Here is a 17090-nt window from a genome sequence, read left to right as displayed (position 1 = left end):
CCCACTAGGCGGCGAGTCACTTCCGCCACACTTCATGTATTCTGACCAATCAGCTGCCGGGAGATGTGAGAGAGAGGGCCTTCTGATTCTGGATAGCTTTCATGACCATCCTTTACAAGCTTGTGCTACTAGTGCTGTATATACAATTATGTGTATACCTCTAGGGCAACTAAGCTGCATGTGCACATTGTACAACTGTTGTATACAGCAGCTCTGCAGGGTGGATGAGACTGAAGTGGTCATAGGATTAAGCAATAGATTGTCGACATTTTAGTGTTGACCCATTGACTTATTCTGGGATATTTTATAGTCTATATATAAAGCAGTGATTCCCTTCCGTTTTTTTGTTCCAGAGAGAAATTGAAGCTGTATTACTGGGAAAATTTATATGGTGCCAATTTATAAAGTAGTTTTACAAAGAATGTTGAATCCTCCCTTTACATCGCCCTTCCCAGAGTACTCGCCCATGGTGCTACAGCAATATGCTCATCCCCAGGCCTGCTACCTTGCTGGGTAACCATAGCTGGACTGTGCAAGCTAAGGTGGATGCATCAGTCCATCTGGAGCCAAGGAAACAGGCCACACCTACTTACTGTAATACGCTACTAACCCTGAAAGGCAAATGCCCCCTTTCAGGATACAACTTGTGTTACTTTTGGGTAATGCGACATCTATATCTGACGTGAAGTAGGCTGTGGATGGTATGGTCTACACTACAGTATCTAGGACGGCATGCAAAATGGCTAAACTGGCAAAATGTCGCCATTGACAAAGGTCAATACAATCAAAAGGTAGACACTTGAAAAGGTCGAAATTACTGTTTACGTTTTTTCCCCAATGTCGACGTGGACCTCCCAATTAGTGTAGCAGGTATGATCGCCATGCTTCGGGCACGGGCCTCGCTGCACTTGGCACACTTTGCGTTCTCAATCACACATGTGGTAGGGAATATAGAGTGTAAGCTCCACTGGGGCAGGGACTGATGTGAATGTTCAAATATTCTCTGTACAGCGCTGCGGAATATGTGTGCGCTGTATAAGAAACTGTAAATAAATAATGGATGTTAAAGAATTTATTCACTTACATAAGGTATATACTGGCTCTGGGTTATGCATTGCATTCATGTCCAAGGTTCTGGGTTATGCATTGTGGGGCGATTCTGGTTCACATGCTTGGCAGCAGTGGCTATTTGGCGGGGCGGCGTCACAGAGGCTCGGTAAGGTGCGAGTTTCGTGGGTACGCCCAGGAAACGCAGGGCTTTTGCATGAGAACGCCCCCTGCCCACCTCCATCACGCCTTCGCCTATGCGGCGCCACCAAGTCTCCGAAGGCACCCGCACAGAAGCCCTGCACATGCCCATAAGCAAATATGCAAACATGTTGGGTAGCGAAGCAATCAGAATCAGGCCCATAGTGAGAGGCTGAGTTGGTGTGGTAAGGTATATAAATATGACACCTGCAGTTAGGGGGAGGAGCCAAAAGGAACCGACACAGGGAGGATCCTCAGAACACACGGAAGGTAAATACGTATACTCCATCATGATCATTGTAACCATATACCTGCAGGCATATCATACTTGCCGACTTTTCATATAGCCTCTCCGGGAGAAGCCCAGAGAGGACAGCAGGATCTCCAGGGCAGGGACGGGGCTGATGACGGAAAGCCCCTTCCCCAATCCATGCAAACGCCGCGATTTGCAGGTCCGCGAGTAGGGGGCAGGGCTAAAATTATGCGATTTGTGTCATTTTAGTCCCGCCCCTTGCCACGGACCCGCGAAAATCCTGTAATTAGGCAAGCCTGAGGCATAGGCGTAGTTGTGGTATAGTGTTGGTATATTGTTATCTGTTTGCATTATGTTATGTAAGTAGTTAAGGCAGCATGAATAATGACCATTGTGTTTCCTTAGCTTGTATATTGTATGACCAGGAATAAATGCATCCATGAAATAGACAGTGGATGGGAAAGTATAAAAAAGTTCGGTACTCTTTACTTAGAAGGGCGCCCATCTCGGGCATTGAATGCACTAAAAAATCAGGTGCGATGCGACAGACGAGATGCCCGAGATTTCCCATAGGGAACAATGTTAAATGTCTCAATTGACCCGATTTTCCTGTTCAATGCCTCAATTGACCCAATTTTTCCATAGGAAACAATGTTAAATGGGCCACAGAGGCCAAATAGGCATCCTGAAGTGAATAATGGCCACCCGAATTGTTAACGCCACCCCACGATCAACGTCAACCCGAAGCGTGGCGAGCGCAGCGAGCCCGCGAGGGGCGGCGGTACGCGTCCTACGACCTTTTCATACCCCCACTATCCACGTCGGCGTGGAGTTGAGAATAGAAAGTGTGGCGAGCGCAGCGAGCCACCGAGCCCGAAGCGTGGCGAGCCCCGCGAGGGGACGCGGATACCTTCACAGGTATCCACGTCCCCTCGCGGGCTTCACAGCTGTCCGCGTGCGCTCGCCACGCTTCGGGCTCGGTGGCTCGCTGCGCTCGCCACACTTTCTATTCTCAACTCCACGCCGACGTGGATAGGGGGGGTATGAAAAGGTCGTAGGACGCGTACCGCCGCCCCTCGCGGGCTCGCTGCGCTCGCCACGCATCGGGTTGACGTTGATCGTGGGGTGGCGTTAACAATTCGGGTGGCCATTATACACTTCAGGGTGCCTATTTGGCCTCTGTGGCCCATTTAACATTGTTTCCTATGGAAAAATCGGGTCAATTGAGGCATTGAACAGGAAAATTGGGTCAATTGAGACATTTAACATTGTTCCCTATGGGAAATCTCGGGCATCTCGTCGGTTGATCGCACCCGATTTTTTAGTGCATTCAATGCCCGAGATTTTTTACTAACGATGCCCACGATCAAAATCGTGAGCGCCCTTCTAAGTAAAGAGTACCAAAAGTTCTCCCAAAAAAACCTACCAAAAAAGTTCATGTCGACCTTTTGTGTTGGCCATTGGCTTGTTGACCTACCATTCAGTTCCCATAATAAGCTTTAGATGAAGATCAACCAACCAGCTCGTAACTGTCATTTTTGAAACCCAGCCTGTAACATTACAGTTAGAAGCTGATTGGTAATTTAGGTACATGGTGATTTCTGCAGTGTGTATTAGGGATGCCAATCCCGGGGAATTTTTTAAATCCCGGAAACCGGGATTTAAAAATGCTTAATCCCGGGATTGACATCTGTAAGCGGTAGAAGCAATGATCAGGGGCAAAAAAAAAGCCGCCGCCCCGCACATTCACTTACTTAGGTGGGCGGGCAGCCAGGAGCAGGGCAGACATCAGTGGTGCCTTCAGGAGCGTGCGGGTGTCGTCGGCAGTGGCAGAAGCAGAGCAGCCCGGAGGGAGGGCGGCCAAAGCTGCAGACATGACTCAGAGGGGAGGGGTCACTCTGGAGCGGATATGGGCAGTGCGGCCCGCGCAGCGCGACAGTCAGAGGTCACGCTGCGCAGGTCGCACTGCCCATACCCTCTTCAGACTGCAGGCCAGGGATCAGGAACTCCTGGGCAGCATTGAGCGGGTGTTCAGACGCTGCCCGGCATTAGATATGCACATGCCCAGCGTTTTTTGGGCCAAATCCCACCGATCCTGGGATTGGCCACCCTATTGTGTATTTGTACCTCTCCTGGAAGATGGTGGCTGCACCATTTTCCAGAAGATCTGTGCGGTGTCCGGATGACATGGTCAAAGGTCGGCAATAATCGGCACATGAAAAGGTCATCGTGAGGTTTTTTTTATTTTTTTCATTTTGTTAAACTTTATCACACTTGCCCAAAGCATGACAGCGAAATGAGGGTAGATTAATTTGATGTCCATGTGCTGAAAGTTACAAGATGAAAAACCCTTTCTCGTGTTGACCTTTTCACACGTCGACCATTTCCATGTGGATCTTCTGTCACTAGAAGACAGACAAGCTGAGCGATGTGTCACATGCTGCAGCAGGTCAGTGAAACACAGTGATGTGGTGGGTAAGGCAGCCAGCACGTTACATTGTATGTATGTATGCATGTATGCATGTATGTATGTATGTATGTTTACATCTGCTGACCAGCTCCCACCTGAAATGTGTGGTCGACGCTGCTGCCATAGGGCAGTCACCACCACTGCCAAGCACCCAGTATAGACACGCCACTGTGTGTGGATGGTTTTGTACATCATGATAGAAGAAAGAACATAGAGATTCATCTATTACAGAAGTTTTCGCTGAGGCAGGAAGGAATACAAGATGGCAGCTGTTAAACATTATAAATCATCCAAGCAGCCGGCCACAAAGCATGACACAAGCCAAGAAATGAGAACAGGATCTCTTTTACTTCTGGATGGCTTCAAATACAGGCTCGGATCTGGGCAAATTCCCTGACATTGCAGTTCTCGTGATTTATATATAAAATTATCGCCTGAATGGCCTAAATCCTGACTCAGAGGGCAATAAACCTCACAGAGGTTACACCGTGACGGCCTTGAACGTCATAAGCCATTTTGTCAGAGACCGCATAGACACCATTTTCCCAGGAGATGTATGGCAGGGGACGATGTGATGATAGAAGCAGGCTTTCCTCATGTCAGAGTCATCCTAAATCAGAAAGCAGAATTGTAAAGAAGGCTTAAACAGAGTAACATATATTAAAGCGTAGGTGATGATGTATTTACTAGGGCGACATAAATGGAGGGTCTTTATTGAATATGTATGAAATGCTGAGGAAAATAACAGTAAACAGCTATATAGCAACAAGTATGTTACAGACGCAACATAAAAAAAGTTTGGTTATGGCTCCAGCAGATTCTGCTAGTATAGTCTTGTTACAGGAAGGAGGCAGCCATCTTGCTTTCATCAGGCATTGGCTGCTTTTCCTGTGTGGTGCCTATACTTGTTACTGAGTTATGACCTGAGTGGTTTACCTAAAAGTGGGTAGTTACAATGGTTTCCTATGTTTGGAAGAAGTGTGGCACCTAAAACAAGCCAATACGGCTTTTATGAACAGGACAAATTTCACAGCCAATCGGGAAGTTTCACTTAAGGAAATCCCTAAAACATGGCTTGATCTGATTGGTTAATCAAGTTCTGTCTGCAGTGTGTTATTATATGCACCATAAGAGTGTCACTGTGGGATGGGGGAATGCATTAAATGTGGGACACTAGCTGGAACACAAGCATAGTAACACTGGCAAGGTACCCTTATGCTGACATCACTGCGTGTACAGGCTGGCAGCGAAGACGATATCCCTTTTGATAAGCTGAGAGGCGGCGTCCATCTTGGCACACAGTGTGGCATCTCCAACCAGTCGGGCGGCAGATCGCACATCCCTGCACGCTTCGTCCAGGCGCTGAACGCAGCGCACAATGAGGCCTTCCTGGATGTCCGTCAGAGTCATTATCTCAGAGAAGGGCTGTAATGGAGTAACGAAGATCACCCTCATCATGTAAATGCTGATTGGTGCATTATATAAATGTTTAAGCATAGTTATATACAGATGTGTCCCAATACATCCAGCCTCAATTCACCGCACAGTGCGAGATGCTGGGTGTGAGTGAGCCGCCAGGTCCTGCGTGTGGGCCTTATTCTAGGTCACACTTTCTGACAAAATCCTTCGTAGAAGAAAACCATGTGCACTGCAGGGGGGGCAGATGTAACGTGTGCAGAGAGAATTAGATTTGGGTGAGTTGTTTTGTTTCTGTGCAGGGTAAATACTGGCTGCTTTATTTTTACATTGCAATATAGATCTCACTTTGAAGTAAAACCCCACCCAAATCTAATTCTCTCTGCACAAGTTACATCTGCCCCACCTGCAGAGCACATGGTTTTGTCCATCTAAGAAGGATTTTGTCAAAAGGAGTGAACTAGAATAAGATATACAAGTGCTATATTACATATTCACAGTCTCCTTGTGGACGCACTAGGATGCAAGTCACCATGAGTTGTGACAGACGCAATTTCAGCAGAAAATAATCCAAACCTAGAAACCTGACGTCAAGAGGGGATGTTTGGCGCGACTGCAGCAAAAATGATGGTGCACATGTGCATACATGACTAACACATTTACAAACATGCTATGACCCACAGGTTGCCTGGAAAACATGGACCGTTGGTAGATCTCGAGGACCGGTTTGGCCATGCCCCTAGTGTGCTGTTGGATTGCCTTCAACCAACCCCCCACCCCATGCCGCGGGGCCCCTTAGCAGCTGCAGCCCCTCTATAGTTACACCACTTTCACTAATAAAGTAGTAAAGGGATAGGGGCATAGGATTACCATCAGGGAATGTCAATTCAGATCCTGGGGGGAAAAAAGCCCCCTAATTATAACATCATTCTGACACAATGAGGATAATATTGCGGTAGATGATCTTCCCAAATCTTGATTGAAAACCATTTTTGAATGTTTTTCCTGAAAAGCAGTCGGTCCATTCAATGGATGATGATTTAATCTATGCTGGTGTAATGTCACAAAGGATAGAAAAATAATACAGTCCACAAGTTTGCAGAGCAGCCAATGTACAGAGCTTTGTGGAGAGAGGCTAATGCTTAGGAGATGACAGTATTCCTACACAGTATAAATAGTCTCCCTTTACCTCGCACCCACCCACCAAACGGTGACTTACCATGCCACGTGCCCACTCGTATACCACCTCCGTCAGACCAAACTTGTACTGTGCCACAAAGTCTTCCACAGACTCCCTGAGACCACACTCCCGCTGAACCAGTGCCAGGCGCTCCGCCAGCTCACGCACCTTCTTCACGCCCTGAGTGTGACCAGAAACATGTTATGTCATTTTTCTAACCCACCGTCACAGTCCCAGTAGTCCAGGCACCGAAGCGTATCGCAAAGGGCAGTTCTCACTGGGAGAGCCGCCCTTTGTATTACTAATCGCTTATGTTAGTACATATGTGACGGGTATCGGCACGATGGGTGGGGGGGGTACCGCAATTGGTTGGTACATCCCACTCTATATCAGATCTGTTCTTACCTGCTTCAGTGTGTCTGTGAGCCGAGGCTCACACTGGGTCTTATGCTGGAAAACCAGGCAAGACAGCAGAGCTGCAATCTCCTCAGGGGCGAGAGGCGACAGGGCCCCGTCTAGGACCAGCTCCGTAACCAGCAGCTCGTGGCTGCAGACCTCACAGGCCACCCGGCCCTTCAGCTGAACGGCACCACTGCCATCTATGTACTGCAGGGTCTGCAGGACCTAACATGGGGACACAGGTAACAGAAGGGGAACACATTAGACACGGAAATCTCACAGATCATTCAGAGAGTGCCAGAAATCAGTCCAGGAGAACTTCAAATATTCACTAAGATGGGGTAATTATCATTAACGAGCGTGCAATTAGCCCGAATGGATCAAATCTATTCTTCGGACATCTTTTCCCAATGACAAGTAATTATGGGGCTAATTCAGATCCAGAAGTATCTGCATCCTGATGCGCAAGTACTGATATTCAGGACCCGCCCAGCTGGAGAGGCACAGGTTGGATGGGCCTGCCTTAAGGCCCCCATACACTAGGGCGACTTGTCCTTAGGACAAGTCGCCCCCGACTTCCCCCTGAGCTTCCCCGGCTGCTCCCCGGGGGAGCTTGATTAGATTGGCACTTGATGTGCCATTTTTTACATGTGATAAATCGTCTCGATTTATCACATGTAAAAAACCCGGGGAGCAGGGGGGGGGGGGGGGGCTACAGAGCAGGGCTGCTGGTGGGAGCAGGGGGGGCTGGGGACGCTGCGGGGGACACAGGCGGCATAGAGCCGGGCAGAGGGAGCCGGGAGCTGTCAGTGCTAGAAAAAAAAGCCTATACAATGAATGGGCAGCCTGTGATTGGCTGAGCGCTCTCTCAGCCAATTGCTGACTGGCTGAGAGAGCACTCAGCCAATCACAGGCCGCCCATTCATTGTATGGGCTTTTTTTTTTATTCAGTACTGACAGCTCCCCGCTCCCCCTGCCCGGCTCTATGCCGCCTGTGTCCCCCGCAGCGTCCCCAGCCCCCCCTGCTCCCTCCACCGCCGCGCCGCCCCACTAGGTCCCAAGTCGGGTGGTCGGACGTGCAGCAGGTCCGACCACCCGACGCAGATCCGATGCGCACGGGACCGCGCATCGGAGCTGAGGGGACATCAAAACTAGCCGATTTTGGTCCGATTTCGGCCAGATCCGACTGATCTGGCTGAAATCTGACCAAAATCGGCTAGTGTATGGGGGCCTTTAGTCTGCTCATAACTCAGCCACATGTAGACCCAGTAACGCTTTGTGCCTAGGGAACCTCTCCATTGGCCAATCCGTGGAAAAGCCTTATTGTCTCACATCGATTCTCTGCTGGTATTCAGGCAAGAGGCTCAGTGATTGGTCAGAAGTGAGGAAGCGGAGGCGATCCAGCTCGTCCATGACCTGCGACCTCTGCTCCAGGCGTTGATACTAGAAAACATATAAGGGGGAGGAGTAATCAGTGTATCATCCAATGGCGGATGTAATGTCAGCCTGGTGCTCATACTCTATATAACAGTTACTGATTATAATCACCTGAGAGGTAAACCGGGGGCTCTTAGGACAACTGAACTCCCTCAGCGCTCCCTCCAGTCTCCTGATTCTGGTAACTGCCTCCACCACTTCCACCTCCTTCAGCTGGAGATCATTAATAGGGCACAGGGAAGTCAGCGACCCCGGGGGAAGGTCTGCCAGCCGAGAGAGCTCCTGTGTCACACCGGACATTGCGGGACCCGGAGGGTCATTCCTGCGGGTACATGGAGAGGGAGCAAATTCATACATGGACGATGTTGGCAACATTATTTCAGCGAGTGGGGAAAACCCAAAAGCCCATTACCTGAAGCGAGGGGTCTGGGTCCTGGTGACTTCATCCACGACTTTATCGGCCTGGACTCTCAGTGTCTTCCCAGTTATCAGGAGGATGTCTGTGGGGCGAAGCTTGAGAAGGGTGCAGCCACATGGGCCTAGAGAAAGGGGAGCCATCAGGTTCTCCATACGTTGCGTGCACAAACTCACATTGACCGTCTCTTACCCTCTGGTCGGAACACTTTGCCCATCAGCAGATCATCCGGGCTGGGTGCCTTGTTCTCCTTCTCCACTTGTTCTACTGCAGCTACTCCATCTCGCTTCTTCTCGCACAGCACCAAGGTGGTGTAGACCCTATTGGTGGCATCTGAAGACACCTGAGGGATAAGAGAAGGTGGTTATCTGCGCTAGACCAAGTCCCCAAGCCTATGATTGTCCCTGGGCTGACCGCTACCTGTAGGATCACGCCGGGTACCCAGGGGTGATACTCGGTGCTGATGATGATGATCCGCCCCACACTCAGACACTTCATTCCATTGATGGACTCTACCACTCTTTTCTGGAGAAGGACAGATGATAAATAAGAGAGCGCGCACACATCACTGCACCGCTGTATAATGGAAGTTCAGCACTGGTTCAGTTCCAGGATCCTACCTGCAGAGTCTGCCTGGTGCGGATCAGTTCCTGGACGGTGACAAAATAGTCCTGAAGGTCTGCCAGGATCCCAGAGCAATCAATATCTCCCATCTCTCCTAATGTCTTGGTGAGGACCTTTATACGTTGCTCATGGCTCTGTCAAAGTAAAGAACGTCATTGGCTCTGACTCTGAGGTGGCCAGAAGAGTAGATAGCACAGGTCCCTCAGTCTGCAGGGGAGCGAACGGGCTGACTTACGCATTTAATGCAGGTGGGATCCCCATCAGCTCCCACTTCGGTGTCACCCCGCTGCCCGGGTCACTATACCTTGCTGTCCTTTTGCGTCCTGGCTTCTGCAAAGCTCCTCTTCATCATGTCCTCTACTCTGAGAGCCTCAACGCGGAGGAGATTCAGGATCATGGAATACGTCAGGCGGAACTGGGACTGCAGCTGAGTGGGCTTCCCCTGGAAAGGAAAGAGTGGGGGGGGGAGGGGGGGGAGAGATACTGTGATTCGTGGCAGGAAGAGACATTGGGACAACATAAAAGAGGGAGAACCCAAATACATTTAGGGACTGTGAGATGGGAAAAACAAATAACAGATACAGTAAGATTCTGACATTTCTGTGACCACTTTAAATGATTATGTACGATATTTCCTTACCAGCATCATCCTGTGCAGATCGCTCATCTCCGGCACATCCGACTTACACAGTATTATCACCATACCGGTAGTGTCCAGTCCTCGCCGCCCGGCGCGACCGGCCATCTGTATATATTCCCCTGTGGACAGAGAAGTTACTTGCCACACGAATATAATGGCTACACTATTCCGGGAACATATGCAGATTATGTAAGCAAGCTGCTCCAATAGGAATACAGGCTTCCAGCTAAGGCTGCTCCTATTCTCACCCCTGTCTGCCCCTCCCCTTTAGAATGTAAGTTCTCACGAGCAGGGCCCTCTCTCCTCACATGCTTCTCCATTACTAACAAACCATTTTCTATGGAAGCAAATCCTGTGGGTTTCCTGATACTTATGTCAGCTGCATCAGCAGAGGACACTATGTGTATGTACTTGTCCTCTGTTCTATGCACCTGTAAATAAATGTTTTCCGTTTGGTTATGTGTTTATGTGCTCTGTAGTGGGGCGCTGCGGATCCCTTGTGGCACCATACAAATAAAGGATAAAAATAATAATAGTAACTATTTCAGTCAGCATATTGTCTGCTGTAGCGGACACAGGACATCCAGCTAGAAGCAGTCTGTTTTACCCTTGCCACTGAGCAGGATACGTTGTTAGATCCAGTGCTAGACTGCCAGCTTCACTAGAACAATGATAAAGGCCCCCATACACTAGGGCGACTTGTCCTTAGGACAAGTCGCCCCCGACTTCCCCCTGAGCTTCCCCGGCTGCTCCCCGGGGGAGCTTGATTAGATTGGCACTTGATGTGCCATTTTTACATGTGATAAATCGTCTCGATTTATCACATGTAAAAAACCCGGGGAGCAGGGGGGGGGGCTACAGAGGTGGGAGCAGGGGGGCTGGGGAGGCTGCGGGGGACACGTCTGTGTCCCCCGCTGCTGGGGACAGCGTCTGTGCTGCGAGGCGGTAGAGCAGGGCTGGGCAACACCGGCCCTCCAGATGTTAGTGAACTACACATCCCAGGATGCTTTGCATTAGTTTCGCTATGTGGCCATGCTGAAACTGATGCAAGGCATGCTGGGATCTGTAGTTCATCAACATCTGGAGGGCCGGTGTTGCCCAGCCCTGCGGTAGAGGGACCAGGGGGGGCTGGGGACGCTGCGGGGGACACGTCTGTGCTGCGAGGCGGTAGAGGGAGCAGGGGGGGCTGGGGACGCTGCGGGGGACACGTCTGTGTCCCCCGCTGCTGGGGACAGCGTCTGTGCGGCAAAGCGGTAGAGGGAGCAGGGGGGGCTGGGGACGCTGCGGGGGACACAGGCGGCATAGAGCCGGGCAGGGGGAGCCGGCCGGGAGCTGTCAGTAATGAATAAAAAAAAAAAGCCCATACAATGAATGGGCAGCCTGTGATTGGCTGCTGAGCGCTCTCTCAGCCAATTGCTGACTGGCTGAGAGAGCGCTCAGCCAATCACAGGCCGCCCATTCATTGTATGGGCTTTTTTTTTTTATTCATTACTGACAGCTCCCGGCCGGCTCCCCCTGCCCGGCTCTATGCCGCCTGTGTCCCCCGCAGCGTCCCCAGCCCCCCTGCTCCCTCTACCGCCGCGGCGCCCCACTAGGTCCCAAGTCGGGTGGTCGGACGTGCAGCAGGTCCGACCACCCGACGCAGATCCGATGCGCACGGGACCGCGCATCGGATCTGAGGGGACATCAAAACTAGCCAATTTTGGTCCGATTTCGGCCAGATCCGACTGATCTGGCTGAAATCTGACCAAAATCGGCTAATGTATGGGGGCCTTTAGAGTCTGGGATGTGCTTGAAGCTACACTTCCAGGTACAAAACGATTTCCCGACAGTCAAAATACCAACAAGCATTCACAGACAGTCAAAATACCGTCATGTTAAAAATGCCTACATTCATTATGCCGACATGGTCAAAATGCCGACATGTAAAAAAGCCATGCTTATGGCACGGTACCTCCCTGCGCTCGGAAGACTATTATAGTCTAACTCTATGCCCACTTGGATCGTGAAATAAGTCGGTTTCCAAGAAAAAATCATGACAAAAACTCATGTCGATATTTTAAATGTCAATACTTTGACCATGTTTGTATTTTGACCATGTCGGCAGTTTGAACGTGTTGGTATTTTGACTGTCGGACAATGGTTGTCTGTATTTTGACCATCGGTAAACTGACTGCATCCCACGCTTCCTCAGCATGTCTATAAATGGCAGTGTCCAGAAGCCTATTACAGTGCCGGTGACTTACCTGGCGTCAGGTCTCTGAAGTTTGAGCCGTCGTGTTTTCTGATTGAGTCGAATACAACAGTACGAGCCGGCATATTAACTCCCATAGCAAATGTCTCGGTGGCGAATAGGATCTGAGGAACACAGAGGGGGACAGTTAGAAATGATGCTCTGTAGAACATTAGTTCTATGAAGATTGCTGAAGGGAATAAGGGACAGCAGTGCACCTAAAATACGGACTTCTAAACAAACCCCTAAATGTCTCCCACTACGTAAATGAATTTCTATTCATGTTTAATTCTTATCTCCCCAAATAATAATATGTTTTACGAGCTGGCAGGGTGGAGCGGCACTGTGGACGCGCAGAGTCTGTTAGCATTACAAAGACCCTGTGCCCCGCCAAAGATGGCCGCCACCACAAAGGAGACAGCCGCTAGAGGTCCTCCTGCCCCTCTAGTGTCTGTCAGTGCTACAGATGCTAGAAGTGCAGGCGTACCTCTAGCACAGTGGTGTAAACTCCTGGCCCTCCAGCTGTTGTGGAACTACACTTCCCAGCATGCCCTTGCAAAGATTTTATATAATGGATTACTAAAACTGTGGCAAGGCATGCTGGGATGTGTAGTTCCACAGCAGCTGGAGGGCCATGAGTTTGACACCACTGCTCTAGCATGTCTTTTCTATGGCGGTGGCCATTTTTTGAGGGGCGCAGGGTAATGCTGACAGACTCTGCGCCTTCCCGGCATTGCACCACCCCCGCCAGCTCGTTAACGCAAAAAAAAAATGTATTCGCATTATAGTGCTGTGGGGTTAATGCGATAATAATGTATTGACGTGTCCAGCACTATTGTTAATACACATATAGTTTAAGAAAGGGGCAGTTTTGCCATCTATGCCAGAGCTTCCCAAGCACGGTCCTCAAGGAACTCGAACGCCGCAGGTTTTAAGTATATTCATAGCTCAGCACAGATGTTATATATAAATATACTTTAAAAATAGCCCGTTGCAGTGCCGTGAGGACCGCATTTGAGAACCTCTAGTCTATGCAGTTTCAAAGGCCACCTACAAGGCTTTCTCCTCCTCCACCGCTCCTTACCTCTCTTCACTGATCTCTATCCACACTCCCTCCCGTCCTCTTTGCTCCGCCGCTGACCGCCGACTGACCTCTCACCTAATCACCTCCTCCCACTCCCGTGTCCAAGATTTCTCTTGCGCTTCCCCCCTGCACTGGAACAACCTCCCGCCACCCATCAGGCTATCTGATTCCCTTACCTCCTTCAAGCGCTCCCTCAAAACCCACTTCTTCCGACTGGTCTATCCCTCCTCCTAACCTCTTTTGATCCTCCTATCCTGCCTCCGTTCCCCTCCGTTCCTACTTATCCTGTTGTTTTTCGTTCGTCCACCCACCTATTTTTAGTATGTTAACTCTTATGAGTAGGGCCCTCCTTCCTCACGTACTCACCCTACCTCTTTACCTCACCTGTCCTCCTGTCCTGTTCTTCCCTTCCTCTACTTCATCTTCAGTCTCCTCGACAATTTTGACACCTACTTCTGAACTGATGCTGATTTTATTTCTACCAGCTATACCCCTATTTATGCTGTATTTTTCAACACACCCTGTACGTTACCTTGTCATTTGTTTTTTGTTTGCTATGTACGGCACTGCGGACACTTTGCGGCGTCTTATAAATAAACGTACTACTACTACTACTAAAGGGGTGGAGAAGGAGTAAAAAGAAATAAAAAAACTACTTAAAGCTGATAAACTAATGCTAACAAATGCTGCAAAGTAAGAATGCTGTAAAACAACAAGTGAATGGACAGAAGAGAAATCTAAATCAAATCCATATTTGGTGTGACCGCCCTTTGCCTTCAAAACAGCATAGATACTTCTAAATCCATTGCGCAAAATCAGGGATTTGGTAGGATTATAATGATTAACCGATCATCCCAAACCGGTAAGAAAGATCATTTACATAAGTAGGCTGAAACACAGTCATTAACTGAAACAGAAACAGCGGTGCAGGAGGCCGATTCAGGAACAGACAAACTCTGCTGCAAAGGTAAGGCTGCGGAAGACGGTTTCATGTCACTGGTCATACACCACAAGACTGGGCAGTGCAACAAGACAAAGGCAAAGATTTCAAAGCAGATGGGGGTTTAAAGAGGAGCTGCACAGATCCAGTTGCTGGAGAACTTGGACAGATGGCTAAACTGCAGGCAATAGGGGAAAGCAGTCTCTTTCCAGACAGTCACATTGGGGATTTACCAAAGATCCCCAGATTCATCTACAAAAAGGCTCCTAACATCACAAACAAACTGGTACGGAGCTCCTACAATGCCCCTAAACCAACTGGGAGAGTACTTACTAAAGGCTTCCATAGGTGTGGCCTATGTAGAGCCTGCAAACTGATAAAAAGTGGCGGTTGCTCTAAAACCACAGCTTTAACTATCAATCATACCCCAATTACTATTGAAATTTTCATAACATGAAATACGTCTAACGTGGTTTATGCTATTGAGTGTTCATGCCAGCTCTTCTACATAGGTCGAACTTCGAGACCTCTAAAAACCAGACTGGTTGAACATCTTAATAATATCAAGAAGGGTTTGGAAACACATAGCCTATCCCACCATTTTAAAACTATGCATAATTCAAACACAGGAGATATAAAGAGGTTTCTGGGTATCAAAATCGTCACAAATGGCCCCAGAAAAAAGAATAAGACCTCTGATTTAGCCCGTGAGGAAATTAAATGCATCTATAATTATGACACCTTGCATCCACACGGGCTGAATAAGGATTTTGAGGTCAAGTGGTTTTTATAGAGGAAATTTTATCATCCCTTTTCCTAGTAATGTTTTTAATCAGTTCAACCATGTCATTTTAAGTATCTTTTTTAAACCAGAGGGCATCCAGAATATTTATATGTTATAAGCCTGATCCAAATTTGATATCTATGTTCAATATGTCTTTTATGATATCTTTTATACTGTTTCCCTTTTTATGCACATAATATTAATTATGATATATTTTTAGTTTCTATGTTCCCTAACTGTATTAAACTCTATAAAGAGCATCCGAGATACATCTCCAATACTAAACAAAAAAGATAGAAGCTGCCGTGTGATAGTGACGTGATAAAGAACCAGCCCCGTGACTGCATTGTAGAGATAAGTAATTCAATCACATGACCAGAAGCGGGGAAGCCCTCCGCCTCCAGACACAGACGGAAGTGGGGAATACTGAGCAGCATCGCCATCACGTGATGTCACCGTCTGTACATGACACCGACTCACGTAACACAGACACAGAGGGAAACCCCAGCCGCTTCACGCATCACGTGATCGGAAAAACAGCGCTAATGTGAACGCACACCGGATAGGCTACCTGCCCTATTTATACCGCAATGGATCCCCATTTTGGACACATCCTTGAGAAAGACCGGAGTACCGGTAGAAACGTGTCAGATCATTCACCAGGACACCCGTGGGACCTACTGTTTGCCGGAGTCAGCTGTGCCACTGTTGAGAGTTTCTGGGACTTTTAAACTTTGAGCGCATATGAGAACTTGTTCCATCTTGTTCTCCTCTACCTCTGGTAATTGTCCGCTCCCACTGCGGTTTCCCTTTTTTATACATGTTTTTACATTATTACCGGTCATTCAATATTAATGTATGTTTGCACTAAATAAAATAGTGTTACACTATGTGGCCATATCTTGTTTCCCATATATGTTATACTTCTGGATACGGATTTGTGATTGGTGAATTTGGAAATTCTACCACCCAACGCTGATTGCTATCTTTACTGTGCGGAGAAGAGAGACGCATATCCCCAGATAAGGATGTACGGTATCTTCTCCTTTTCACTGTGGTGAAGGGAAACTTTTTTCAACGTTGATTGCTGTCCTTTACATACGGAGAAGAGGAGACGCATATCCCCTACTAGCTGACCCGCCCGGCGTTGCCCGGGAAAACCTTGGGGTTTCTTTATTTCCAAAATTGCTGAAAAATGTCATCTTACAATATGCTGTGCCAAAGACCTAAGATTGTAATTTGTTATAGATTCCACCATAATGTTAGAATGTGTTTGCATTGATACTCAATGACGGCAATGAAATCACGTGTGGTGTTGTTGTTTGAAACACAACGCTCCTGAGTTGATAACTTGTATGTGTTGATGAATTCCACATCCACTCCTGAGATTTAGCACCTACTGTATGACATATCCTCCAACATCTGAGGGTCAGAAATCAGTACAAAATCAGAAAGGGACGTGGCCACACCTCCATTTCTATACTTTCAATGGTACAGTTTCTAGGGTGTGTAATTACAGGCGCTGAGTGCGTGGGGTCCGGGGTGGGCGTTACTTACCGCGCCATAATTAATTAAAAATTCACTGCTCCCTGCCACTGCCGCTCCCCTCACCGAACCTGCAGCAGTCTCTGAGGTCTGGGGATCTGTAAAGCACATGCACCGGGCATCTCTACCAAACAGTGGGGCAGCCCCTGAGTGTGGGAGCAGGTCCACGGGCCTGGCCACATGACGTCATGATGCGACGCACGCTACCCGCACCACTGTAATGTCCCACTGGGAATGGGTGCAATGGGCCAAATTCTTCCCTACACCCGCCGAGCCAATCCACTGATCCAGCCATCACAATCATCAATGGGTGCATTGATAAGGTCTGAGTGTAAGAAGTTGAAGAATAAGACTGAGATGAAGAATTGCCATGTTACAAAGTGTACAATTTACTCAATAAATCGTGAAAAAAATATGTGTAC

At 48.5% G+C, this 17090-nt stretch overlaps 1 protein-coding gene across 1 annotated transcript in view; it reads right to left on the bottom strand.

Moving 5' to 3' along the window:
* Positions 1 to 2991: 2991 nt before the first annotated feature.
* The window catches only part of SKIC2 (SKI2 subunit of superkiller complex), a 39013-nt gene continuing 24914 nt past the window's right edge, over positions 2992 to 17090 (bottom strand). Inside the window, exons 19-31 of the mRNA XM_083160107.1 lie at positions 12329 to 12440; positions 10083 to 10201; positions 9747 to 9884; positions 9439 to 9576; positions 9239 to 9343; positions 9011 to 9161; positions 8816 to 8942; positions 8515 to 8725; positions 8299 to 8409; positions 6973 to 7191; positions 6607 to 6747; positions 5183 to 5396; positions 2992 to 4581 (exon numbers count right to left, since the gene is read on the bottom strand). Of these exons, the coding sequence (XP_083016233.1) occupies positions 5196 to 5396; positions 6607 to 6747; positions 6973 to 7191; positions 8299 to 8409; positions 8515 to 8725; positions 8816 to 8942; positions 9011 to 9161; positions 9239 to 9343; positions 9439 to 9576; positions 9747 to 9884; positions 10083 to 10201; positions 12329 to 12440 (1773 nt within the window). The 3' untranslated portion in view covers positions 2992 to 4581; positions 5183 to 5195. The remainder of the gene's footprint in view (positions 4582 to 5182; positions 5397 to 6606; positions 6748 to 6972; positions 7192 to 8298; positions 8410 to 8514; positions 8726 to 8815; positions 8943 to 9010; positions 9162 to 9238; positions 9344 to 9438; positions 9577 to 9746; positions 9885 to 10082; positions 10202 to 12328; positions 12441 to 17090) is intronic.

Source organism: Crinia signifera, chromosome 9 (genome assembly GCF_055691185.1).
Source record: "Crinia signifera chromosome 9, ASM5569118v1, whole genome shotgun sequence".
Classification (NCBI taxonomy): domain Eukaryota; kingdom Metazoa; phylum Chordata; class Amphibia; order Anura; family Myobatrachidae; genus Crinia; species Crinia signifera.
Note: the sequence above shows the minus strand (reverse complement) of the source record. Positions and strands in the feature narration are given on the sequence as shown.